Genomic DNA, 26,406 nt, shown 5'->3' on the forward strand with positions numbered 1-26,406 from the left:
CATACCCTCTTCCTGCAGCTGCAAATGAAACCCCAGGCTGAGTGCCACGCTGCTGCAGCTGCCCCAGTCCCGCTCAGCTGGCCTCTGGGAGAGGAGCTGCTTTGAATGGTATCTCCGGGGTTCTCCCACTCCAGGGCAGGGTCGGTGATCTCAGCTGCAAAAGGACGCAGGGGGCTGGGCAGGGGCACTGACTTTCCCTTGGACATGTGGTGTGCGGGGAGGTGATTTTAGGCTGGTGCCCAGGAGTAGGTGAGGTGCTAGGACAGAAAGGAGAATGCTGTGCCCCCCCCAGCCTGCCCCGTGCATTGCCGGTGTGAGGGGCTGGGCCTGACAATACGGGCACGGGAGGATGGGTCCCAGCCAGCTCTGCTTTTGCTTTAAAAAAACCAGCTGGGGGTGTCTGCAAAGAGAATCAGGAAACATGCCTGAGTCTGCTCAGAGCCTGGAACAGGAGGGGTGCTGCCCGTGCAGGGCCCTAGACCTGTCACTCACAGCCCCACTCCCCCAGCAGTCTCTGCCACCCGCACCCAGCAGGGCCTCTGCAGCAGAGCTGCCTCCTGAGCCTGGCTGTGGGGCCTGGAAGGGATGGGGTTAAGGTCCCAGTTTGCCTTAATCCAGGCCTGGAATGGCCAAGATGGGGGAGGGAAGTGCCCAGGCTGAGCGGGAGCCAGGACGAGGCAGGGTGCTTGTTCTCCCCCTTTTTGGGGGTGGCTGTGCAGGGCTGGAATGGGAGGAGGAGGCTTTGTGATGGCCCCAGCAAGGAGACAGCGGGGGGCGGGGGGAGTGTCTGCACAGTCAGCAGTGTGGAGAAATGTGGCGGGGGGAGGCTTTGTAATGGCCATGTGATGGCCTCAGCAAGGGGGTGGGGAGGGTCGTACGTGAGTAATGGTTAGACCAGGGGGCAGGGAGCCAGGACTCCCAAGTTCTGGCCGGGGATGGGGGTCAGAATCCAGCCCTGGGCTTTGAAGCGGAGTCGGAGCCCCATGATGGCTGGGCTACATCCCACAGGACCCCACTGTGGGCCAGTTCGGGCAGGGTCTGGTCCTGTACCACAGCTGGGGGGCAAGGGGTCACTGCAAACCATCGCTCTTCTCCCTGCCCCTGGTGGATGTTGTGATCCCAGGGTGCTGGGAGGTCGTGCGTGTCCAGGCCATAGGATGTGCCCTGTGTCCCCATGGGTACAGAGGGGACCTGCAGGGGGGGCACTGACAGATTGCCCCTGGACCAGCACCCCCCAGTCACTGCTGCCCCTTCAGCCACTACAGTGACTGGCCATGATGTGCGCTGGCGGCTCAGCTGTGGTCAGCCCAGACCCACTCCTGGGCCACATTCTGCACTGAGATGAGCATAAGGGCACCACGGGCTGAGCTGGGATCTGCCTGGGGCCAGCTCACAGCTGCTGCCACCCCATGGGGCAAGGCCTTGTGCCCCCCCACCCAGCCAGCCTCCTGCTGGGCCCATGGCCAGGCATGTGCGGCATTGCTGGGGCCTGCCACTCCCCCCCCCCATCCAGGGGCTACCAGGCAACCCAGAGGCCAAAGGAAGCTGCTGATGCAGGGACCCAGATGTGGCTCCCTGGCTGATTGAATGTCTCAAAAAACTTGAGGCAGCTGCAATGGGAAGGGGGCAGGTAGCCAGGACACTGGGGGGTGGGGTTTCAGTCCTGGTTCTGGGAACAATGGGGTCTAGTGGTTAGAGCAGCAGGGGTTGGGGCTGAGTGTTCCCCTCTGTGCATCTCCCATGGGCTGACTTGGCCTGAAGAGGGCTCTGGCCGTAGCAGGATTCTTGGCGGTTGCTGTAGGTTTGCCTGTGCTCACAGCCCCTGGCTGGGAGGCTGCAAGGGCTGGGTAGGGACATGTTGCACCCGGGTGTGGAAGCAGAACACTCCCCACCCCCCGCAACAGCTGCCCCAGGGAACCTGGGGTGGTCCCAGCCCCACTTGCTCTTCATGGGAGGGGGATGGGATGCCAGTGAATCTGGTGCCCCTGCCCAGCTGGCCTCAGGATGCGGCGCCTTTCTGAGCCAGGCCTCAGTTGCCTGAACTGCTGGGTAAACCAGCCCAGCCCCAGCCCAGCCCCTGCCTCCTCCAGTGCCCCCTCATCCCCTCCAGTGCCCCCTGCGAGCCCCACCCCACCCCTTTAGTCTGTTTTGTCCTTCAGCCTTTGCTTTCATGCTTTCCCCTACCTCCCCGCCACCGCTGGCCTGAGGTCGGAGCTGGGCACAGCCTGGAGAATTTAGTCTCTTTATTGGTAGGCAGCCCATGGCCCCAGGCACACAACCCCCAGCAGTGCGGCAGGTACGTGCTGAGCAAGCAGTGGGGCCTGGGCAGCTGGGGGTGCGCAAGGAGCTGCTGTGAGGAACGTGGGCAGAACACAGACCCCGATGGCCCATGGTGGGGACGCTAAGCCCGTCAGGCTGCCTCACATCGAGCAGCAACAGGCTGGCTCCTGCCCCACACAGGAGGGGCTCAGTCCATGGGCGCTGCCCGCAGTGCGGGAGGCTGGCTGGGATCAGGCGATGGGAAATGGCCTTAGCTGAACTGATCTGCGGTTGCTGCAGCGGAGCCCCAGCGGTGCTGGAGACAGCTCACTGCACCGCGACTCCAGGGTCGCAGCCTCTGGGAGTGGCTGATACGGAGCCTATTTCAGTGCTGCTCTGTGACCAGCTTGGGGTGAGAGTTAATGGGTGCTCAGGGGCTGCCCATCGCCAGCCCCGCCCCGGGACAGTGCAGCCCTAGGGGGTCAGGACCTGGCAAACTGTCCTGTACCAAGGGGCTGCCCCACTGGGGAGTGTTCCTGCTGAGCGGGTGGCCTGAGTCTATCAAATACTAAGTGCGCGGCCCCCAGGCAGCAGAGCCCCTGTTCTGTCGGCCTCACAGCACACCCACAGGCCGTAGAGCGGAACGGGGGGCAATTCAAAGGAAATGTTTCCCCCAGGCAGAATTGCATTCGCCTGTGAAACTCACTGCCCCAGGACGGCTTAGGGGCTGGGCCTTTATCCAGAGCACAGATAGGAAAAGGAGAGCTGGGAGGGGACCCAGAGCCCAGCTTCAGGGCTGTGGCAACCTCTAACTCCTGGGGCTGGAGCAGTCCTTCACCGGGGCAGATTTGCTGGCTCCAATGTTTCCTACACATTCCTCAGAGGGGCAGACGGGCCCTAGGCCTGACCTAGGCTGGTGCCTCCTGTGAGCGGGAGGCTGGGCTAGGCTGGGGCTTCTGCAGCTCCAAGCACACGGGAACCAGGGTGCGGGGGTGGTGGGATGCTCAGGCTGCCATAGGAAAGACGACTCAGTCTGGCCCAGGGCTCAGCCAGCAAGGGGGGTGGGGGGGAGTGTGCCAAGCAGCCAGCAAACACCTTCATCAGCAAAGTCACCCTCCTGAGCGGGACAGCGAGGGAGCCGATCGCGGGCAGTGGGCCAGGTCAGGCCTGGGATATGCGCTTGGATTTGAGGGGTGGTGGGGGTGGTGATTTCAGCCCTTTACTTCCATCCACTGTCAGCTGCTAAAACAAAGAGGAACAAGCATTAGTGAGTGACTGGGGGGGGCTGGGCCCTGCACCCCATGTGGCTCTGGGGAGATCCTGCAGCCCAGGTCCTGGCCAGTACCTTCCCACTGTTGGGTGTGGCGTTTTGCTCCATGAAGGTCTCATAGACGCTGGAGCTGATTTTGCGGGGCAGTGGGGGGGCCTTGCTGGCGCTCTTCACCCGACCTGCGAAGCCCCGGGGGGATCCTGACGCCCCTGCACACAGAGAGGAGGACACAGCGCTGAGCCCTGCCCTGTCATGCAGCTGGAGCAAAGCCGGCGCTGCCCCATGCCCTCGTGGTGCCAGCTCCGCAGCTGGGCACATATGGGCCATGAGGGAGTCAGCAGGCCCTCAGGAGAGCCGAGCCAGGCAGGGACCAGCCACGCCCCATACAGCCTCTGGGTTCTGGACCATCTGGCTGCATGGATCTCACCCTTGGGTCGTGTTAGCCCGGGGCCCAGCCTGTCCTCCCTTCCCCCCACCAACCCAAAGGCATAAACGGCCCCTCAGGCCCTTCACCCTAGCCAAATCCCAGAGCTATAGGGGGGCAGGGGAGGGAGGGAGGGGAGAGGGCACCACATGGCCAGGGCACCTCAAAGATCCCCGGGCACTGTACGGTGAGTGACCGGCCAGTGTCCTTATGGGCCCCCCAGTGTTGGGACATGGGAGCTGGGAGCCCGGCCTGAGCTGCGGTTGCAGGCCAGCCTGCCAGGAGCCCCAGCTACAGCGCAGTGCTGGGCACCAGGTGGCTCCGGGCCAGGGCACTGCTCCGACAAGCCACAGCGGTGCCTGGGCCCCAGCAGAGCCAGCGTTCATGGGAGAGCTGCTCCAGTGCCCCCAAACAGGCGTCACGCAGGCAGGGCCCCATCCGGCTGAGGCTTGTTGCACCGGGAACACAGGCGAGGCCTTGGCATTGATGATCAGGGTCGCACAGCGGAGGAAGTGGCTCACCAGGGCACCGACGGGGGCAGGGAAGATTATGCAGAAGGGATCCCCATCCCCACCCCGAGACTCTCCATGGTCAGTTTGCAGCCCCCTTCGTCGAGTGCTTGCCACACTGGGAGGGGATGGGAAGGGGGTGCCTGAACGTGCTGTGCTGAGGGGCAGGGGAAGGGGGTGCCTGTACCTGCCGTGCTGTGGGAGGGGATGGGGTGGTGCCCAGATGTGCTGTGCTGGTGGGAGGGGAAGGGGGTGCCCAGATGTGCCGTGCTGGCGGGAGGGAAAGGTTGTGCCCGGACGTGCTGTGCTGGGAGGAGGGGAAGGGGGTGCGTGGACGTGCCGTGCTGGGAGGAGGGGAAGGGGGTGCCCAGATGTGCCGTGCTGGGGGCAGGGGAAGGGGGTGCCCAGACGTGCCGTGCTGGGGTGAGGGGAAGGGGGTGCCCGGACGTGGCGTGCTGGGAGGAGGGGAAGGGGGTGCCCAGATGTGCCGTGCTGGGGGCAGGGGAAGGGGGTGCCCAGACGTGCCGTGCTGGGGTGAGGGGAAGGGGGTGCCCGGACGTGGCGTGCTGGGGGAGGGGAAGGAGATGCCCGGACGTGGTGTGCTGGGAGGAGGGGAAGGGGGTGCATGGATGTGCCGTGCTGGGGGGAGGGGAAGGGGGTGCATGGATGTGCCGTGCTGGGGGGGGGGAAGGGGGTGCCCGGACGTGCCGTGCTGGGGGAGGGGAAGAGGGTGCCTGGACGTGGCGTGCTGGGGGGAGGGGAAGGGGGTGCCCGGACGTGCTGTGCTGGGGGAGGAGAAGGGGGTTGTGATGTTATTGATATAAACTGGGACCATATAGAACATGGTTTGCAGCCAAGGTCCTGTAATGGCACCAAATCTTGTGTAAAGGGGGTCATATAAGGTGTCCAAGACCAGGTTACGGGTTACTGGTTATGATTACGTTGTCTGTATGTCTGTATCATTTTGTAGTTGAAGTTATAAGTATTGGCTGTATACTGTCTGTATTTCAAATTGGTGCTGTAGTTCTGGGTGACACCCCAGACAAGTTGGTGTTAGCTCTGCCTAGCCTGCTTGATGGCCCATTAAGGACCATCAGCTACACAATTGACCCATTGAGAGGAGGCAGATATGCCTTGTGACTCAGCAGGGTGTGCAGGAACTGGCCCATGTGACTCCAGACTCCATTTTGCTGTAATTTTCCACAGTAAGAACAAAGAAGTGTTCTTACACCTGGAAGTGCCTATATAAGGCTGATGCCTCATCTCCATCTGGTCTCCAATCCTGCTTCTTACCTCTGGAGGGACTTTGCTACAAGCAGAAGCTCCACACAAGGGACTGATGACCCATCCCAGTGGGGGATGTTCTCCAGAGACTTGATTTAAACCTGCAGTTTATTCCATCACTGCTACAAGCCTGAACTAAGAACTTTGCCATTACTGGATGTAATTGATTCCATTTAACCAATTCTAGCTCTCATTTCTATCTTTTTCCTTTTATGAATAAACCTTTAGATTTTAGATTCTAAAGGATTGGCAACAGCGTGATTTGTGGGTAACATCTGATGTGTATATTGACCTGGGTCTGGGGCTTGGTCCTTTGGGATCGAGAGAACCTTTTCTTTTACTGGGGTGTTGGTTTTCATAACCATTCATCCCCAGGACGAGTGGGACTGGTGATGATATTGGGAGACTGGAGTGTCTAAGGAAATTGCTTGTGTGACTTGTGGTTAGCCAGTGGGGTGAAACCGAAGTCCTTTTTGTCTGGCTGGTTTGGTTTGCCTTAGAGGTGGAAAAACTCCAGCCTTGGGCTGTGACTGCCCTGTTTGAGCAACTGGTCCTGAATTGGCACTCTGGTCAATATATACATCAAATGATTTGGCACTCTGGTCAATATATACATCAGACGTGGCGTGCTGGGGGAGGGGAAGGGGGTGTCCGTACCTGTTGCACTAGGAGATGCAGCGCTGGCATCTCTCTCCAGGGGTGACTGTTTTCCCTCGGCACCGGCCAGGCAGCTCTCAGTCATGTTCCAGGAGAGTCTCCACTTCTCCTCCTAGGGGAGCAAGGGGTATCAGCTCAGGTCCCCAACCCTGGGCTCCAGGTCCCAGGGCAGCAGCCGCCAGCCTCCTCCTGGGCACCTAATGGGCCAGCAGCAGTGGCCGAGCTGGGGCCAGCCCACAGGGAGCAGGGCCACAGCGCTGGGGTGCAGGGCTTGCTGGCACAAGCTGAGTGGGGGAGTAACATGAATCCTTTAGCTTGTTTCGTTATCCCCCTTTCACAGATGGGGAAACTGAGGCACAGAGGGGCTGGGCCTCACTGCTGGGAATAGACTCCAGGGCTCTGTGCAGCAGGCCAGGCCACAGTGGCCGCTCACACCTAGGCAGGCTTCAGGGCCATGTCCCAGCCCCGCTGTGCTCAGGCACCTGTCCAGGGCAGCGGGGACACCACGGCTCACAGCGAGGGGCACAGGCTGGGGAGGACGCAGCGCACGGTGTGAGGGGTGCAGACCCGGCCGGGGCATGGGCTGGGGAGATACCATGCAGGGGAACGCGCTCACTCCAAGGGGCAGCATTACCTTGGGCTCCGGGGGCTCCAAGACGGACTGGCGCTGCTCCTGCCGCCGGTACCCAAAGAAAGTGCTGCTGCGATTCTCCCTGCGGTCGCTCTTGCGCTCCTCGGCCTCAGGGGGACGCTCAGGAGCACAGGACACTGACTTCCTGGAGGGAGGGGGCTCTGTGCTGCAGATACCCCCAGGGGAGCCTTGTGAGAGTGGGGTGGGGGGCAGTGATGGGGGGAGAGCAGGTGGCTGTGATGCACCAGTTGAAAGAGGGGAGAGTACGGGGGGAGGGAGGGCAGGAGCTGGGAGGAGAGGGGCAGCGAGGCAGGGTGGGGCTGCGGGGGCAGCCAGTGGCTGAGGGGGGAGAGGAGGGTAGTCCCTGGGGACATGGGCAGTGAGGCTGGGGGGACAGCCAGTGGTTGAGGGTGGGGGGAAGGGGAGGGCAGAGCAAGGCTGCTCCCTGGCTCCAGGACTCACCTATCTTGGTGCGGGCGGCTGGGTGGCTCTGTCTCCGGGCCCGGCAGCTTGGAGTGGGGGCGGCCTCCGCGCCTCTCCTCCAGGAAGGGCTGCGAGCACAAGGAGCCGGGGGGGGGGCAGGGCTGAGCGTCTCTCCCCAGCTCCAGCCAGGCCTGTAGACTGCTCCCCCAGCCCAGCCCCCGTCCCCACAGGGCAGCTCCGCTTCCCCCCCACCCCCCGGCAGCATGGTCACTGGAGAGCTGGGGCCACGGAGAGAGCTCAGTGGGGGTCGGGGGCTTCACTGGGGGTGGGGGAGTGGGGCTCAATGTGGACACGGCTCTGCGGCCGGGGGAGGCTGAGCACAGGCGCAGGGAGCAGGACGCGGGCACTCACCCAAAGGCAGGAGCGGAGGAAGAAGGGAGCCGAGGACAGAGCCCCAGGGACCCTGGCCCCAGGAGAGCAGCACGGGCAGGGCACTGGAAGCAACAGGGAAGGAGCAATCACCCCCCACCCTGCCGCCGGCTCCCCTTGGAGCATGAGAAGGTGCTGGACTGGACTGGCCCTGCTGCCTGTCCCAGAGACTGGCCAGCAGCAGCCCTGCCGCAGGGAGGCCAGGTTACTCTGCTCATGCCCACGGCTCTAGCCCTGCCACACTCAGGTTATTCGGTATTTACTGTGCCCGCTCTGGATGGTCTCTTCAACAGGGCTGGTTCCTCTGAACCCTGCTGAGCTCCGGCCCTCAGCAACAGCTTGTGGCCATGAGTTCCACAGGCTAACCAAGAGCCACATGAAACGCTGGTTACTTTTTCCAGTTTCCCTGCTGAGCTGCACTGAATGTCCCCTCCACAACTCCAACTGCCCAACCTGCCGGGCAGCTCAGCTGAGCCTGCCCCCGCCCAGGCAGCCCAATTGACCCTGTCCCTGCCTGCCAGGCAGACTCACTGACCCTGCCGGGCGGCCTCACTGACTCTGCCTCCACAAGTCCAAAAACTGCTCTGATGGAAATGGACCATTGATCCCTGCTCTGTTCTGAGCCTTCTGCTCCAGGGCAGAGATTCGCCCTCCCCTCACAGCGACTGGTTCCTCACCAGTCTCTTGCGAGAGGCTTTGCCAACGGCCTTTGAATGGCGGCTGCTGGGTGACGGCCAGGTGCATTGTCGCCGAAAGATCTTGCTCTGCAGCTGCCGAGCCCCTCTTGGGGTGAGATCCAGGGGTTTCAGTGTTTGGCTGCTGGTACCTTCCCTGGGGCAGGGCTCAGGCTCATGGCCTGCAGGCACCCAATCCACCCCACACTGGTTCACAGCAAGTCACATCCTGGCTGATTTCGGGCACAGAGAAACCATTCGGCTTCTCAGCAACGTCCAAATCCTTAGCACCTCTACCCTGCTGGGCAGCCTCACTGATCCTGCCCCCGCCTGCCAGACAGCCCTCCTGACACTGCCAGGGGGCCCCACTGACCCTGCCCCCACCTGCCGGGCGACCCCGCTGATCCTGCCCCCGCCTGCCGGGTGGCCCTGCTGACCCTGCTGTGCGGCCCCGCTGACCCTGCCCCAGCCTGCAAGTCAGCCTCGCTGACCCTGCCAGGCGGCCCCGCTGACCCTGTCCCCACCTTGCCAGGTGGCCCCGCTGACCCTGCCGTGCCACCCCGCTGACCCTGCCCCCACCTGCCTGGCGGCACCGCTGATCCTGCCCCCGCCTACCACACAGCCCCGCTGACCCTGACCCCGCCTGCTGGGTGGCCCCGCTGACCCTGCCGTGCGGCCCCGCTTACCTTGCCCCAGTCTACAAGTCAGCCTCGCTGATCCTGCCAGGTGGCCCCACTGACCCTGTCCCCACCTTGCCGGGTGGCCCTGCTGACCCTGTGCCCGCCTGCCGCGCGGCCCAACTGACCCTGCCCCCAGCCTGCCGGGTAGCCCCGCTGACCCAGCCCCCAGCCTGCCAGGCGGCCCCGCTGACCCAGCCCCCGCCTGCCAGGCGGCCCCCCCTGACCCTGCCCACACCTGCCGGGTGGCCCCGCTGACCTTGCCGGGCGACCCGCTGACCCTGCTCCCGCCTGCCAGGTGGTCCCATTGACCCTGCCCCCAGCCTGCCGGGCGGCCCCGCTGACCCTGCCCCAGCCTGCAAGTCAGCCTCGCTGACCCTGCCAGGCGGCCCCGCTGACCCTGTCCCCACCTTGCCAGGTGGCCCCGCTGACCCTGCTGTGCGGCCCCGCTGACCCTGCCCCAGCCTGCAAGTCAGCCTCGCTGACCCTGCCAGGCGGCCCCACTGACCCTGCCCCCACCTGCCGGGCGACCCCGCTGATCCTGCCCCCGCCTGCCGGGTGGCCCCGTTGACCCTGCCGTGCTGCCTCGCTGACCCTGCCCCCGCCTGCAAGTCAGACTCGCTGACCCTGCCAGGCGGCCCCACTGACCCTGCCCCCACCTGCCTGGCGGCACCGCTGATCCTGCCCCCGCCTGCCACACAGCCCTGCTGACCCTGCTGTGCGGCCCCGCTGACCCTGCCCCAGCCTGCCAGGCGGCCCCACTGACCCAGTCCACGCCTGCCGGGCGGCCCCGCTGACCCAGCCCCCGCCTGCCGGGCGGCCCCGCTGACCCTGCCCCCACCTGCCGGGCGGCCCCGCTGACCCAGCCCCTGCCTGCCAGGTGGCCCCCCTGACCCTGCCCCACCTGCCAGGCAACCCCCTTGACCTTGTTCAATATCTTCATCAATGACTTAGATGTTGGCATAGAAAGTACGCTTATTAAATTTGCAGATGATACCAAACTGGGAGGGATTGCAACTGCTTTGGAGGACAGGGTCAAAATTCAAAATGATCTGGACAAATTGGAGAAATGGTCTGAGGTAAATCAGATGAAGTTCAATAAAGACAAATGCAAAGTGCTCCACTTAGGAAGGAACAATCAGTTTCACACATACAGAATGGGAAGAGACTGTCTAGGAATGAGTATGGCAGAAAGAGATCTAGGGGTCATAGTGGACCACAAGCTAAATATGAGTCAACAGTGTGATACTGTTGCAAAAAAAGCAAACGTGATTCTGGGATGCATTAACAGGTGTGTTGTAAACAAGACACGAGAAGTCATTCTTCCGCTCAACTCTGCACTGGTCAGGCCTCAGCTGGAGTATTGTGTCCAGTTCTGGGCACCGCATTTTAAGAAAGATGGAGAAATTGGAGACGGTCCAGAGAAGAGCAACAAGAATGATTAAAGGTCTTGAGAACATGACCTATGAAGGAAGGCTGAAGGAATTGGATTTCTTTAGTTTGGAAAAGAGAAGACTGAGAGGGGACCTGATAGCAGTTTTCAGGTATCTAAAAGGGTGTCATCAGGAGGAGGGAGAAAACTTGTTCACCTTAGCCTCCAATGATAGAACAAGAAGCAATGGACATAAACTGCAGCAAGGGAGATTTAGGTTGGACATTAGGAAAAAGTTCCTAACTGTCAGGGTAGTTAAACACTGGAATAGATTGCCTAGGGAAGTTGTGGAATCTCCATCGCTGGAGATATTTAAGAGTAGGTTAGATAAATGTCTATCAGGGATGGTCTAGACAGTATTTGGTCCCGCCCTGACCTCTTGAGATCCCTTCCAGTCCTAGAGTCTATGAATCTATGAATCTATGGCCCTGACCCCGCCTACTGGGCGGCCCCGCTGACCGAGCCCCCGCCTGCCAGGTGGCCCCGCTGACCCTGCTGGGTGACCCCGTTGACCCTGCTCCAGCCTGCCGATGGTCCCATTGACCCTGCCCCTACCTGCCGGGCAGCGCCACTGACCTTGCCGGGTGGCCCCCACTGACCCGGCCCCTGCCTGCCAGGCAGCCCCACCGACCCTGCCCCAGCCTGCCAGGCGACCCCGCTGACCCTGCCCCCAGCCTGCCAGGCAGCCCCGCTGACCCAGCCCCTGCTTGCTGGGCAGCCCCACTGACCCTGCCCCCCACGCCAGGTGGCCCCACTGACCCTGCTGGGCAACCCCACTAACCCTGCCCCCATCTGCCAGGTGGCCCTGCTGACCCTGCTGGGTGGCCCTGCTCACCCTGCCCCCAGCCTCCCTGGTGGCCCCGCTGACCCTGCCCCCCCCCGCCAGGCAGCCCCGCTGATCCTGCCCCTGCCTGCCAGGCGGCCCCCCTGACCCTGCCAGGTGGCCCCACTGACACTGTCCCCACCTGTTGGGAGGCCCCGCTGACCCTGCCAGGCAGCCCTGCTGACCCTGCCCCAACCTGCCGGGCAGCTCAGCTGAGCCTGCCCCCACCCAGGCAGCCCAACTGACCCCGTCCCTGCCTGCCAGGCAGACTCACTGACCCTGCCGGGCGGCCTCACTGACTCTGCCCCCAGCCTGCCAGGCAGCCCCGCTGACCCTGCCCCCAGCCTGCCAGGCGACCCCGCTGACCCAGCCCTGCTTGCTGGGCAGCCCCGCTGACTCTGCCAGGCGGCCCCAGACCCTTCCGGGTGGTCCCACTGACCATGCCCCCAGCCTGCCAGGCGGCCTCGCTGACCCTGCTCCCGCCTGCCGGGCAGTCCCAGTGACCCTGCCCCCCACCTGCTGGGCAGTCCCAGTGACCCTGCCCCCCACCTGCCAGGCAGCCTAGCTGACCCTGCCTCCAGTCTGCCAGGCGGCCTCGCTGACCCTGCCCCCCACCTGCCAGGTGGCCCCGCTGACCCTGCCGGGTGGCCCCGCCAACCCTGCCCCCGCCTGCCAGACGGCCCCACTGACCCTGCCTCCCAAGCTGCTAGGCAGCCCCGCTGACCCTGTCCCCGCCTGCCAGGCAGCCCCCCCAACCCAGCCCCCATCCATTGTCTGCAGGCAGCCTCGCCTGCCTGCACCCTCTCCCCTCCCCTGCCTGCCCCCCCCACTCCCGCCCCATGCCCGCCCACACTCACCAGTTCCCGCAGGCCGTACTGGCTCTCCACCTTGGCTCGCAGCTGCACGAAGCACTGCTCCATGCGCTCATGGAAGGGCCTGAGGTCCTCGGTCACCTTCCTGCTGTGGATCCGGATCCCCTCTGCCAAGAGCGGAATCTGCCGGGAAACAGGCCCAGTGCCAGCGCCCGCAGGATGGACATGGGCCTTGGCTCACACAACCAGGTGCTACAGGGATAAGGGTGCTTAGGTGGAGGGCTGGGGGGCCATGGGGGCCAGGCAGCACCCACACGGGGCCTGGCAGGGCTGAGGGGTCATTGCCTGGTGCCGGAATGGGCAGTGGCCTGCCCAGTGAAAAGCCTCAGGAGAAGATCCCCCCATTTGGGGAACTCTAAGGATCCTCCAGCGTTCTGCCTGGAGCAGCTGCAGGAGGCTGGGGCAGAAACACTCCCAGGAAGCCCTGGGATGCTGGGGAACCCTGCAGCAAGGGGGAGCTACCTGCCAGGCGATCAGGTCCTGCAGCTTCTCAATACTGGCCTGGTCCTCGGGGTGTTCTGTCAGGTAGGCCTCCTGGAAAAATGCCTGCAACAGCAAACCCACCTCAGCTCCTACCTCGGCCTGGCTCAGCACATGGCCTCAGCCCCCGGCAGGGTGCAGCTGAGCATGGAGCACAGACAACGGCTCACTCTCAATCCACAGCCCCTGGCTGTGTGAGCCCTGGGTTCCCTCCTCTGCTCTCTGCCCCCCAGCTCTGCCGGTGCTCCTCACTCCCAACCCACAGCCCCTGCTACTCCAGCCCTGACCCCCAAGCTCTGCCAGTGCCCTCACTCCCAACCCACAGCCCCTGCTACTCCAGCCCTCACCGCCAAGCTCTGCCGGTGCCTCTCACTCCCAACCCCGGCTATCCATAAAAAGTATGGACTGGATGAATGAACTATAAGGTGGCTAGAAAGCTGACTAGATTGTCGGGCTCAACGGGTAGTGATCAATGGCTCCATGTCTAGCTGGCAGCCAGTATCAAGCGGAGTGCCCCAAGGGTCGGTCCTGGGGCCGGTTTTGTTCAATATCTTTATTAATGATTTGGAGGATGGCATGGACTGCACCCTCAGCAAGTTTGCAGATGACACTAAGCTGGGAGGAGTGGTAGATACACTGGAGGGTAGAGATAGGGTACAGAGGGACCTAGACAAATTGGAGGATTGGGCCAAAAGAAACCTGATGAGGTTCAATGTAACTAGCTGGGTTTGTGATGACCGGGAGAACCGTATGGTGACTTGCCTGCCTGGTGCGAAGGTTGCGGATTTCTCGAGGCATCTAGACAGACTTATGTGTAGTGCAGGGGAGGAGCCGGTGGTCGTGGTACATGTAGGTACCAATGACATAGGGAAGGGTAGGAGAGATGTCCTGGAAGCCAAATTTAGGCTGCTAGGGAAGAGACTGAAATCTAGGACCTCTATGGTGGCATTCTCAGAAATGCTCCCAGTTCCACGCGCAGGGCCAGGTAGGCAGGCAAAGCTTCAGAGTCTCAATGTATGGATGAGACTATGGTGTAGAGAGGAGGGGTTTACGTTCATTAGGAACTGGGGAAACTTTTGGGATAGGGGGAAGCCTAGACAGGAGAGATTGGCTCCACCTAAACCAAAGTGGAACCAGACTGCTGGCACTAAACATTAAAAAGGTTGTAGAGCAGTTTTTAAACTAGGAGATGGGGGAAAGCCGACTGCTGCAAAGGAGCATGTGGATCGGACACAGACTTCTCTTAGGGGAGAGTCTAACGATAGAGAATCTCCAGGTTATAGTCAGGAGCAGAGGATGGAAGAGGATAATGTAAGGGGCAGATCAGATGATAAACATTCACAAAAAAAAAGAATCTGACACATCAGAAGAGGGCAGACAAATAAACAGGGACAAGTTTTTAAAGTGCTTGTACACAAATGCTAGAAGTCTAAATAATAAGCCGGGTGAACTAGAGTGCCTCGTGATAAAGGAGGATATTGATATAGGCATCACAGAAACCTGGTGGACTGAGAGCAATCAATGGGACACAATCATTCCGGGGCACAAAATATATCAGAAGGACAGAACAGGTCGTGCAGGGGAGGAGTGGCCCTATATGTGAAAGAAAATGGAGATTTAAATGAAGCACAAATCTTAAGTGAATCTACATGTTCCACAGAATCGCTATGGATAGAAATTTCATGCTCTAATAAAAATATAACATTAGGGATCTATTATCGACCACCTGACCAGGACAGTAATAGTGATGATGAAATGCTAAGGGAAATTAGAGAGGCTATCAAAATTAAGAACCCAATAAGAGTGGGGGATTCCAATTATCCCCATATTGACTGGGAACATTTCACTTCAGGACGAAATGCAGAGATAAAATTTCTCGATACTTTAAATGACTGCTTCATGGAGCAGCTGGTACGGGAACCCACAGGGGGAGAGGCAACTCTAGATTTAATCCTGAGTGGAGTGCAGGAGCTGGTCCAAGAGGTAACTATAGCAGGACTGCTTGGAAATAGTGACCATAATACAATAGCACTCAACATCCCTGTGGTGGGAAGAACATCTCAACAGCCCAACACTGTGGCATTTAATTTCAAAAGGGGGTTAGTTAAACAGAAGTTAAAAGGTACAGTGACTAAAGTGAAATCTCTGCAGGCTGCATGGGCGCTTTTTAAAGCCACCAAAATAGAGACCCAACGTCAATGTATATCTGAAATTAAGAAACACAGTAAAAGAACTAAAAAAGAGCCACCGTGGCTTAACAACCATGTAAAAGAAGCAGTGAGAGATAAAAGGACTTCCTTTAAAAAGTGGAAGTCAAATCCTAGTGAGGCAAATAGAAAGGAGCACAAACACTGCCAAATTAAGCGCAAGAGTGTAATAAGAAAAGCCAAAGAGGAGTTTGAAGAACAGCTAGCCAAAAACTCCAAAGGTAATAACAAAATGTTTTTTAAGTACATCAGAAGCAGAAGCCTGCTAATCAACCAGTGGGGCCCCTTGACGATCAAAATACAAAAGGTGCGCTTAAAGACGATAAAGTAATTGCGGAGAAACTAAATGGATTCTTTGCTTCAGTCTTCACGGCTGAGGATGTTAGGGAGATTCCCAAACCTGAGCCGGCTTTTGTAGGTGACAAATCTCAGGAACTGTCACAGACTGAAGTGTCACTAGAGGAGGTGTTGGAATTAATTGATAAACTCAACATTAACAAGTCACCGGGACCAGATGGCATTCACCCAAGCGTTCTGAAGGAACTCAAATGTGAAGTTGCAGAACTATTAACAAAGGTTTGTAACCTGTCCTTTAAATCAGCTTTGGAACCCAATGACTGGAAGTTAGCAAACGTAACGCCAATATTTAAAAAGGGCTCCAGAGGTGATCCCAGCAATTACAGACCGGTAAGTCTAACGTCAGTACCAGGCAAATTAGTAGAAACAATAGTTAAGAATAAAATTGTCAGACACATAGAAAAACATAAACTGTTGAGCGATAGTCAACATGCTTTCTGTAAAGGGAAATCGTGTCTTACTAATCTATTAGAGTTCTTTGAAGGGGTCAGCAAACATGTGGACAAGGGGGATCCAGTGGACATAGTGTACTTAGATTTCCAGAAAGCCTTTGACAAGGTCCCTCACCAGAAGCTGTTACGTAAGGTAAGCTGTCATGGGATAAGAGGGAAGATCCTTTCATGGATTGAGAACTGTCAAAAGACAGGGAACAAAGGGTAGGAATAAATGGTAAGTTCTCAGAATGGAGAGGGGTAACTAGTGGTGTTCCCCAAGAGTCAGTCCTAGGACCAATCCTATTCAAGTTATTCATAAATGATCTGGAAAAAGGGGTAAACAGTGAGGTGGCAAAGTTTGCAGATGATACTAAACTGCTCAAAATAGTTAAGACCAAAGCAGACTGTGAAGAACTTCAAAAAGATCTCACAAAACTAAGTGATTGGGCAACAAAATGGTAAATGAAATTTCATGTGGATAAATGTAAAGTAATGCACATTGGAAAAAAATAACCCCAACTATACGTACAATATGATGGGGGCTAATTTAGCTACAACGAGTCAGGAAAAAGATCTTGGCATCATCGTGGATAGTTCTCTGAAGATGTCCACGCAGTGTGCAGAGGCGATCAGAAAAGCAAAGAGGATGTTAGGAATCATTAAAAAGGGGATAGAGAATAAGACAGAGAATATATTATTGCCCTTATATAAATCAATGGTACACCAACATCTTGAATACTGCGTACAGATGCGGTCTCCTCACCTCAAAGAAGATATACTGGCACTAGAAAAGGTTCAGAAAAGGGCAACTAAAATGATTAGGGGTTTGGAGAGGGTCCCATATGAGGAAAGATTAAAGAGGCTAGGACTCTTCAGCTTGGAAAAGAGAAGACTAAGGGGGGATATGATAGAGGTCTATAAAATCATGAGTGATGTGGAGAAAGTGGATAAGGAAAAGTTATTTACTTGTTCCCATAATACAAGAACTAGGGGTCACCAAATGAAATTAATAGGCAGCAGGTTTAAAGCAAATAAAAGGAAGTTCTTCTTCACACAGCGCACAGTCAACTTGTGGAACTCCTTGCCTGAGGAGGTTGTGAAGGCTAGGACTATAACAGGGTTTCAAAGAGAACTGGATACATTCACGGAGGTTAAGTCCATAAATGGCTATTAGCCAGGCTGGGTAAGGAATGGTGTCCCTAGCCTCTGTTCATCAGAGGATGGAGATGGATGACAGGAGAGAGATCACTTGATCATTGCCTGTTAGCTTCACTCCCTCTGGGGCACCTGGCATTGGCCACTGTCGACAGACAGGATACTGGGCTAGATGAACCTTTGGTCTGACCTGGTACGGCCGTTCTTATGTTCTTATGTTATGTCATGTAAGGACAAGTGCAAAGTCCTAGTGGTGGCAGATGACAGAACAAGGAGCAATGGTCTCAAGTTGCAGTGGGGGAGGTTTAGGTTAGATATTAGGAAAAAATTTTTCACTAGGAGGGTGGTAAAGCACTGGAATGGGTCACCCTTGCCCCGCCTTCTGCCCCGAGGCCCCACCCTGCTCACTCCCTCCCCCCTCCCTCCCTTCCTCCCTCCCTTTCACCGGGCTGGGGCAGGGGGTTGGGGTGTGGGAGGGGGTGAGGACTTCAGCTGGGTGTGCATGCTCCAGGGTGGGGCCAGAAATGAGGGATTATGGGTTCAGGAGGGGGCTCCGAGCTGGGGCTGAGGAGTTCAGAGGGCAGGAGGGGGCTCAGGATTGGGACAGGGGGTTGGGGTGTGGGAGAGGGTTAGGGGTGTGGGCTCCAGGCAGGCAGCACTTACCTCAGGCGGCTCCCGGAAGCAACTGGCATGTCCCTCTGGCTCCCAGGCTCAGGGCGGCCAGGTGGCTCCGCACAGTCCCTGCCTGCAGGCACTGCTCCCGCAGCTCCCACTGGCTGCAGTTTCTGGCCAATGGGAGCTCAGACTCAGCGCGCAGAGACCCCTGGCTGCCCCTGCGCCTAGGAGCTGGACATGCTGGCTGCTTCAGGGAGCTGTGTGGAGCCAGGCAGGGAGCCTGTCTTAGCCCCGCTGTGCTGCTGACCGGACTTTCAGTGGCCTGGTCAGCAGTGCTGACCAGAGTTGCTCAGGGTCCCTTTTCGACCGGGTGTTCCAGTGGAAAAGCGGATGCCTGGCAACCCTATCTGTGCTCCCTTCCCCACAGCTCTGCCGGTGCCCCTCACTCTCGACTCGCAGCCCCTGCTACCCCAGCCCTGCCCCCCCCCAGCTCTGCCAGTGCCCCTCACTCCTGGCTCACAGCCCCTGCTACCCCAGCCCTGTCCCCCACAGCTCAGCTGATGCTTCTGAATCCTCACCTGCTGCCCCAGCCCTGTCTCACCTGCTGATGCTCCCCACTCCCAACACACAGCCCCCTGGGACCCCAGCCTTGGGCTCCCCACAGACCATTAACTACTCTGTGATGTTTTACACTGCTCCCTGCATGACAGCAGCTCACTGGAGGCAGGTGGTGATGCCTCCTTGTTTGGGGTCAGCCCTCCAGAACAGCAGGACTGCGCCCTGCCCCAACCCGCCCCGGAGCTCTCACCGTCTCATACTTGGCGAAGCCCCCCATGACGGCTGGGTCCACGATGCCGTTGAGGAGCATGGAAAGCGGATTGACAGGCAGGCTGGGCTCGCTGTGGTGCCGGTTGATCTCGGTCAGGATTTTCTCATTGGTTTTCTTCATGGTCTCGATGGCATTTTCCAGGGGGCTGATGATGGTCTGGGCCGGGGCAGGGAGGCTATTAAGTGGCTGCAGAGGGCTGGGGGGCTCGGCCCATTTCACCCAGGGCTCCCCGGCTGGCCACGATCCCACCCAAGAACAGGCAGTGCTGGGCAGGCTGTGATCCCCCACAGGGACCCCACCACAAATCTCACCCGCCTGCGTCCAAGCTGCTCCGAAGGTCATGTCACCCATTTGCACCCCAACACGCCGGGTGTCTCCAGGCCCAGGGAGAGGAGGGTTGGGGAGGCCGAGGCCTGGTTCGGCTGCCTCCACACCCTGTGGCCGGGGACTCCTGGGCAAGGTGGATTTCTTCCCTAGCCCCCACACAAGCAGGGCTGGGGTCACCTCCCCGCACTACCTCTGGGGCTCACTAGCAGCTGGGACACTGGATCCAGTTTGAACCAGGTGTGACTAAGGGGAAATGTGTGCCTCAGTTTCCCCCAGACCTTGCACAGCTCCCAGCAGGGCGGCGGGGGGGAGAGGGGTTCAGTTTGCTCTCAGGACAGGCCAAGAGTAAGGAACCACTGAGAGTGCCAGGGGGTCAGAGAGTCAGTGGCAACACCAGGGGGTCAGAGAGTCAATGGCAGCACCAGTGACTCCGGGTCTCCTGCCTCGCAGCCGGGAGCTGAGCAGAGACCCCAGGTGAGAACAAAGGCCAGGGCAGGGGTGGGACGGGCTAAGCATCTGCGTGGGTAGGAGGGCACCCGCTCCCCCGATGCCCGGCACCCCCCCGCTTCCCACCTCCCCCAGTTCCTCCCTTGCCAGGGCCTCACTCTGGCGGTGGCTGTGACCATAAACCAGCGCAGGATCCCAGGCAGCGGATAGGCTGTCACGTAGGTCGTTCTCTCGATCCACATGGTCTGGGGGGGGGTCAGAACTCAGTCATCATATGGGCCTTGGCTGAGGGACGCTGAACAGCTCCTCCCACCTGGGAACCCCCTGGCCACCCTGAGCACAGGGCCCCCCCGATGCTCCCTTGCCCCCTCCCCCGAGCACAGGGCTCCCAGAGCACAGGGCTCTCCCATTGCTCATTCCCACCCTGACACACCTGCACCCCCCATTCCCCCCTAAGCATGGGGCTCCCCCAGGAATCGGCTCACCGCAAACTCATTGTCAGGGTCCTTCGGGCCTTTCCTGAAGGGCCGCGAGTAGCTGAACTGCTGGATGTTGTTGGTTTTATAGAAACTGCAGGAAGAAGGCGGAGTCAGCATCGTGGGGGGGGGACAGCATTGAGGGGGCACGCCCTCCATGTACTGCACCCTGTCCCAGGACCTGCATCAACTCCCCCACCCCCAGCACCCTTCCTGGCCCCCTGGGGAATTGCCCCCCCCATGCCTGGGGACCCACCCCCCGAGCATCCTTCCTGGCCCCCTGGGGAATTGCCCCCCTGTGCCTGGGGACCCACCCCCCAAGCATCCATCATAGCCCCCTGGGGAATTGCCCCCCTGGGCCTGGGGTCCCACCCCCCGAGCACCCTTCCTGGCCCCCTGGGGAATTGCCCCCCCCCATGCCTGGGGACCCACCCCCCGAGCACTCTTCCTGGCCCCCTGGGGAATTGCCCCCCTGTGCCTGGGGACCCACCCCCCAAGCACCCATCCTAGCCCCCTGGGGAATTGCCCCCATGGGCCTGGGGTCCCACCCCCCGAGCACCCTTCCTGGCCCCCTGGGGAATTGCCCCCCCCATGCCTGGGGACCCACCCCCCGAGCACTCTTCCTGGCCCCCTGGGGAATTGCCCCCCTGTGCCTGGGGACCCACCCCCCAAGCATCCATCCTGGCCCCCTGGGGAAATGCCCCCCTGGGCCTGGGGACCCACCCCTCGAGCACCCTTCCTGGCACCAAGACCTGCAGGTGGGGGGCACTGGCATGCCCACCTTGGGGGTTCTGGGCCCTGGGCACTCACTTGACAATCTGCTCGGGGACGTTCCTGCCCCTGAATCGGTCCCTGGCCTCCTCCACGGGCTGCACGGTGAAGCACTGGATATCTGGGCTGAGTGAAGGAGCAGCCAGAGCACAGGTCTGTTCCGGGCTGAGCCTTGCTGGGAGGCCCACAGGACCCCTGCACCTGCCACACCCAGCCAGACCCCTGCATAAGGGAAGCCCCATGGTGGGGCATGCTTGGGCCTACGCGGGGCACACTCGGGCCTATGTGGGGCGTGCTTGGGATGGGGGACACGCTCTGCCAGGCTCCCGTGCCCAGTGTAACACCGACAGACCCCGCTGGTCCGCAGGCGGGATTGAACCAGTGCCCTCGGGAGCTCAGCGCAGGAGCTAAAAGCCAGCCAGCTGTGGGGCAGACTCATCATCTCTCTCTAAGTGGTCTCGTCTAGGTGCCACTAGATGGGCCAGAACCCCGCACGCAGGAAGGGTGTGGGTTACACTCGGATGCGAGACAGCTGGGCCTTGGCCACTGAGCTGGGGACAGGGAGGATACACTGGCCCGGTGAGTCGGTGACGTCCTGCTCCGGCGGGGACGTGGTCTGCAGCTTCTCGGCGTAGGGGAAGGGAGTCAGCAGCCGCATCTCAAAGTCCTCCCGGCGCTCGTACTCCTTGCCTCGGTAAATGAACACCTTGTTCTGGGGGGTGGGGAGAAAGGTCAGGGTCCCTGTTCTCCTGACCCATGAGGGCCGCGCCTGCCTGGCCCAACCCTGCTGCAATGGCCTGGCCTAGCGTGTGTATGTGTGGGGGGGGAGATATACCAGCTGGTGGGGGATGGGGGGGCCAGCCAGGCCCATTCTGCATGGGGGAGGAGTCACCTGGCACTAGCAGGGAATGGGGGGCCCGGCCTGGCTCCTCCACCACTATCCCAGCCCTTCCCCAGGCTCTGCACACTGTCAGACCCTGCTGGAATCTCTCTCAGGGAAGTCGAGGCAGAGTCCCCAGGCCACAGGGTCTCAGGCTGTGACCAGGGGACTTTCCAGAGGAGGATCCCTGGGGCGGCAGGGGGAGAGGAGCATGGTGGGCTCCGGGGCTCAGCCATCAGCAGGGGGCCCTCGCCCAAGGCTGTCACAGGGGCCGACACTGACCCAGCCCCTGGGGCCCAGGAGCACATGCTGCTGCTCAGCAGTGGGCTGGCAGATCAGCAGGTGGTTGGCTGCGATGGGCCCCAGGGGGTCTCTTACCCGCAGGAACGTGGGGAAGCCCTGTCCGTAGTAGCCCACGGCGAAGTAGTCTGGGCTGGGCCGCAGCACCTTCAGGATGTTCTCGTAGAACTTTGCCTCCCGCTGCTACAAGACACAGGATGGGGCCCCACCCCGCTCAGACTTTTTCACCCAAATCCACTACCCAGGGGGAGGCAGATTGGAGACCAGCTCTGCCAACTCCCCTGAACTGTCCCCTCCTATCCCAGCTCTGCCGGTGCCCCTCACTCCCTACCCGCAGCCCCTGCTAGCACAGCCCTGCCCCCGCAGCTCTGCCGGTGCCCCTCACTCCCTACCCGCAGCCCCTGCTAGCACAGCCATGCCCCCGCAGCTCTGCCGGTGCCCCTCACTCCTGACCCGCAGCCCCTGCCAGCCTAGCCTTGCCCCCCAGCTCTGCCGGTGCCCCTCACTCCCTACCCGCAGCCCCTGCTAGCACAGCCCTGCCCCCGCAGCTCTGCCGGTGCCCCTCACTCCTGACCCGCAGCCCCTGCCAGCCTAGCCTTGCCCCCCAGCTTTGCCGGTGCCCCTCACTCCCAAGCTGCAGCCCCATACTAGCCCAGCCCTGCCCCCCCCCAGCCCTGCTAGTGCCCCTCACTCCCAACCCGCAGCCCCTGCCAGCCCAGCCCTGCCCCCCCAGTGCCCCTCACTCCTGACCCGCAGCCCCTGTTAGCCCAGCCCTGGGCTCCCCCAGCCCTGCTGGTGCCCCTCACTCCCAACCCACAGCCCCTGCTAGCCCAGCCCTGGGCTCCCCCCCAGCTCTGCCAGTGCCCCTCACTCCCGACCCACAGCCCTGGCTAGCGAGCTGACAGTGTCCCTGCCTGGTGCCTCCCTTGCACACTCAGTTCCAAGGTGCAGCCCCCTGCCCCCAGACTCACCAGGATGTCACTCAGCATTTCGTACTCAAAGACCTCACTCTCGTACTGCTCAGCCAGCTCTTTGCAGATGTGAATCGCCTCCTCCCACATCTGCTGGAAGACGGGCGGCAGAGTCAGGGGCTCTGCATGGGAGGGTGGGGGCGTTTCTCCAAGCTCTGCTCTGGGCATTGCCTCCAGCACCCACTGATCCGCTACTGGGGAACAGGGTCACTGCCTGGGCAGGTTCTGCCCCTGCTCTGCCAGGCCAAGGGGCACCTGCTGGGCCGTGGGACCAGCCCTGGGAGAGGGTGTGATGAGCCCCTCTGGAGAGGCCAGGCCCAGGCTGGGGGGGCGTGGCATGGCAGGCCAGGCATCCCTGCCACAGGGATCAGGCCCGGCCATGGCTGGCAGCTGCCTGGCCACAGTCGGGGCAGCTGGGCCCAGACGGGACTGAATGACCTCGCGGTGCAGCTCGTCCCCAGGCAGGGCTGCCGCTGCACTGGGCCCACCAGAGCCAGGGGCTGGCAGCTGCTGCAGGCTCACCAGCGTCCTGCAGGAGGCGCTCCCGCACCAGGGCTGAGCTGGGACCCAGCTCACCTGGGGCTGCCCATGTTCTGGGAGGCCTGGCCCAGAGGGGGCAGTACCCAGACCCCCAGGGGACGAGGAGAACTGGCGAAACTATCAGAGCTTCTGGGCCAGTGCTGGAGAGGGGATATGGGCCACAGGGAGGGAGGTACAGGCCTGTGGAGAAGGGGCTACACCATGGGGAAAGGGGTACAGGCCATGGGGAGGGGGGAAGGGGCCCTTGGGGAAGGGGTACAAGCTGCAGGGAGGGGTATGGGCCACAGGGGGGGTACAGGCCCGTGGAGAAGGGGATACAGCTGTGGGGAAAGTGGTACAGGCCATGGGGAGGGGACCTTGGGGAGGTGGTACAGGGAGGGGGTGTGACGAAGTGGGACTGCTCTTAATGTTTCCTCTGAATAGTGTGGGTGCCTCAGTTTCCCCTATGCATTTCTTAAGGCTCCAATGTGCATAAATAGCCGACACTTTGTATCCTGACAACTACTGGCCAGGCCCTTCCCCCCTGGAAGGGGATTCTAAAGGTGTTGGAGACAAAGGGATCAGGTGACTTCCTGGCCCGGGAAAGAGACAAAGGCCAGAGAGGAGGGGCTGGAGGGGTTGTTAGTCTGGAGCTGGCTGGGGACGAGAAGTGAAGTGCAGACGTGGGGGTCTGGCTCATTGCTCCCCCACCCAGAATGGACCCGGCCGAGAGGTCCGGTTCACTGTACCTACAAGCTCTGTTTTAGACCCTGTTCCTGTTATCGAATAAACCTCTGTGTTACTGGCTGGCTGAGAGTCCCGTCTGACTGCAAAGTGGGGGTGCAGGACCCTGTGGCTTCCCCAGGACCCCGCTGGGGTGGACTCGCTGTGGGAAGCGCACGGAGGGGCAGAGGATGCTGAATGCTCCAAGGAGAGACCCAGGAGGTGAAGCCGTGTGAGCTTCCTGCCCTGAAGTCAGTCTGCTCCAAGGGAGAGGAGGCTCCCCAAAGTCCTGGCTGGCTTTGTGGGGAGCAGTTCCAGAGCATCACCTGGGGACTCCATGACAGGGAGTATGGGCCGTGGGGAGGGGGATACAGGCCCGTGGAGAAGGGGATATGGCTGTGGGAAGGGAGTACGGCCATAGAGAGAGGGGTACGGGCCGTGGGAAGGGGGTAAGGGCCCTTGGGGAAAGGGAAAGGGGACATGCGGAGGGGGTACAGCCGAGGGGAGAGGGGTACAGGTCGCAAGGGAGTATGGGCCATGGGAAGGGGGGTAAGGGCCCTTGGGGAAGGGGAAAGGGGCCACAGATAGGGGGTACAAGCCCATGGAGAAGGGCGTACGACTGTGAGAAGGGAGTACGGGCTGTGAGAAGGGAGGTAAGGTCCCTCGGGAAGGGGATAGGGGCCGTGGGGAGGGGGGTACGGCTGTGGGAGGGGGGTACAGGCCACGGGAAGGGGAGTCTCCCTGAGTCGCAGCCCCGCACTCACCTTGCCCTGGTCGAAGTAATGGATGATCTGGTTGTAGAGCGCCTCCTTCAGCTGGCGCTGGGTGTGCAGGCTCTGGCTGTGGGAGCCCTGCATGGGGGCCGTGTTCGGCTCGTCCGACCACTGGGGAGAGGCACACAGACACCCTGTTGCCACACAGCCAATGCCCCCGCCTCTGGCATGCAGCAGCAGGAGATGGGCTCCCCCAGACTCCCCCAAGGCTCTGGTACCCCGACTCCTCCCCCCAGGGCTCTGGGCCTGGTACCCCGACTCCCCCCCCGGGACTCTGGGCCTGGTACCCCACCTCCCCACCCAGAGCTCTAGGTCTGGTACCCGACTCTGCCCCCCAGCACCCAGAGGGATCTCCCATCCCCAGAACCCCAAGAAGCTGCATGTGCAGCAGCAGGATCCCCGTACCCCCCAGTACCACAAGGAGCAACGTGTGCGGCAGCAGGGTTCCCGTCCCCCCCAGTACCCAAAGGAGCACCATTTGCAGCAGCAGGATCCCCATTCCTCCCCAGTACCCCAAGGAGTGGTGTGTGCAGCAGCAGGATCTCCAAAACCCCCAGTACCCCAAGGAGCGGTGTGTGCACCAGCAGGATCCCCGTCCCCACCCCCAGTAACCCAAGGAGTGGTGTGTGCACCAGCAGGATCCCCGTCCCCACCCCCAGTACCCCAAGGAGCGGTATTTGCAGCAGCAGGATCCCCGTCCCCACCCCCAGTACCCCAAGGAGCGGCATTTGCAGCAACAGGATCCCCGTTCCCACCCCCAGTACCCCAAGGAGCGGCATTTGCAGCAACAGGATCCCCGTCCCCACCCCCCAGTACCCCAAGGAGCGGCATTTGCAGCAGCAGGATCCCCGTCCCCACCCCCCAGTACCCCAAGGAGCGGCATTTGCAGCAGCAGGATCCCCGTCCCCACCCCCAGTTACCCAAGGAGTGGTGTGTGCACCAGCAGGATCCCCGTCCCACCCCTAGTACCCCAAGGAGCGGCATTTCAGCAGCAGGATCCCCGTCCCAGCCCCAGTACCCCAAGGAGTGGCATGTGCAGCAGCAGGATCTCCAAAACCCCCAGTACCCCAAGGAGCGGTGTGTGCACCAGCAGGATCCCCGTCCCCACCCCCCAGTACTCCAAGGAGCAAGGTGCACAGCAGCAGGGTTCCTGTCCCCCCCAGTACCCCAAGGAGCGGTGTGTACACCAGCAGGATCTCCGTCCCTACCCCCAGCAGCCCAAGGAGCGGCGTTTGCAGCAGCAGGATCCCCATCCTACCCCTAGTACCCCAAGGAGCAGCGTGTGCAGCAGCAGGATCCCCGTCCCACCCCCAGTACCCCAAGGAGTGGTGTGTGCACCAGCAGGATCTCCGTCCCCACCCCCAGCAGCCCAAGGAGCAGCGTTTGCAGCAGCAGGATCCCCGTCCCACCCCCAGTACCGCAAGGAGCAACGTGTGCGGCAGCAGGGTTCCCGTTCCCCCCAGTACCCAAAGGAGCACCATTTGCAGCAGCAGGATCCCCATTCCCTCCCAGTACCCCAAGGAGTGGTGTGTGCAGCAGCAGGATCTCCAAAACCCCCAGTACCCCAAGTTTGCAGCAGTAGGATCCCCGTCCCACCCCTGGTACCCCAAGGAGCAGCGTGTGCAGCAGCAGGATCTCCGTCCCACCCCTGGTACCCCAAGGAGCAGCGTGTGCAGCAGCAGGATCCCCGTCCCACCCCTGGTACCCGAAGGAGCAGCGTGTGCAGCAGCAGGATCCCCATCCCACCCCTGGTACCCCAAGGAGCAGCGTGTGCACCA

General features: G+C 60.9%; 1 protein-coding gene across 2 annotated transcripts in view; it reads right to left on the reverse strand.

The window, feature by feature from the left end:
- Positions 1 to 757: 757 nt before the first annotated feature.
- The window catches only part of LOC115643196 (dedicator of cytokinesis protein 2-like), a 243,020-nt gene continuing 217,371 nt past the window's right edge, over positions 758 to 26,406 (reverse strand). Inside the window, exons 17-31 of one of the 2 annotated variants that reach the window (XM_030547063.1) lie at positions 24,620 to 24,739; positions 22,614 to 22,703; positions 21,721 to 21,825; positions 21,033 to 21,174; positions 20,502 to 20,583; positions 19,701 to 19,785; positions 19,374 to 19,460; positions 18,421 to 18,597; positions 12,827 to 12,910; positions 12,350 to 12,487; positions 7,497 to 7,585; positions 7,038 to 7,200; positions 6,404 to 6,515; positions 3,605 to 3,738; positions 758 to 3,498 (exon numbers count right to left, since the gene is read on the reverse strand). In XM_030547063.1, coding sequence (XP_030402923.1) covers positions 3,421 to 3,498; positions 3,605 to 3,738; positions 6,404 to 6,515; positions 7,038 to 7,200; positions 7,497 to 7,585; positions 12,350 to 12,487; positions 12,827 to 12,910; positions 18,421 to 18,597; positions 19,374 to 19,460; positions 19,701 to 19,785; positions 20,502 to 20,583; positions 21,033 to 21,174; positions 21,721 to 21,825; positions 22,614 to 22,703; positions 24,620 to 24,739 — 1,686 coding nt within the window. In that variant the 3' untranslated portion in view covers positions 758 to 3,420. Of the gene's footprint in view, positions 3,502 to 3,604; positions 3,739 to 6,403; positions 6,516 to 7,037; positions 7,201 to 7,496; positions 7,586 to 12,349; positions 12,488 to 12,826; positions 12,911 to 18,420; positions 18,598 to 19,373; positions 19,461 to 19,700; positions 19,786 to 20,501; positions 20,584 to 21,032; positions 21,175 to 21,720; positions 21,826 to 22,613; positions 22,704 to 24,619; positions 24,740 to 26,406 lie in introns of both variants that reach the window. The other variant, XM_030547062.1, reaches the window with a different exon arrangement.

Source organism: Gopherus evgoodei, unplaced genomic scaffold (assembly GCF_007399415.2).
Source record: "Gopherus evgoodei ecotype Sinaloan lineage unplaced genomic scaffold, rGopEvg1_v1.p scaffold_52_arrow_ctg1, whole genome shotgun sequence".
Classification (NCBI taxonomy): domain Eukaryota; kingdom Metazoa; phylum Chordata; order Testudines; family Testudinidae; genus Gopherus; species Gopherus evgoodei.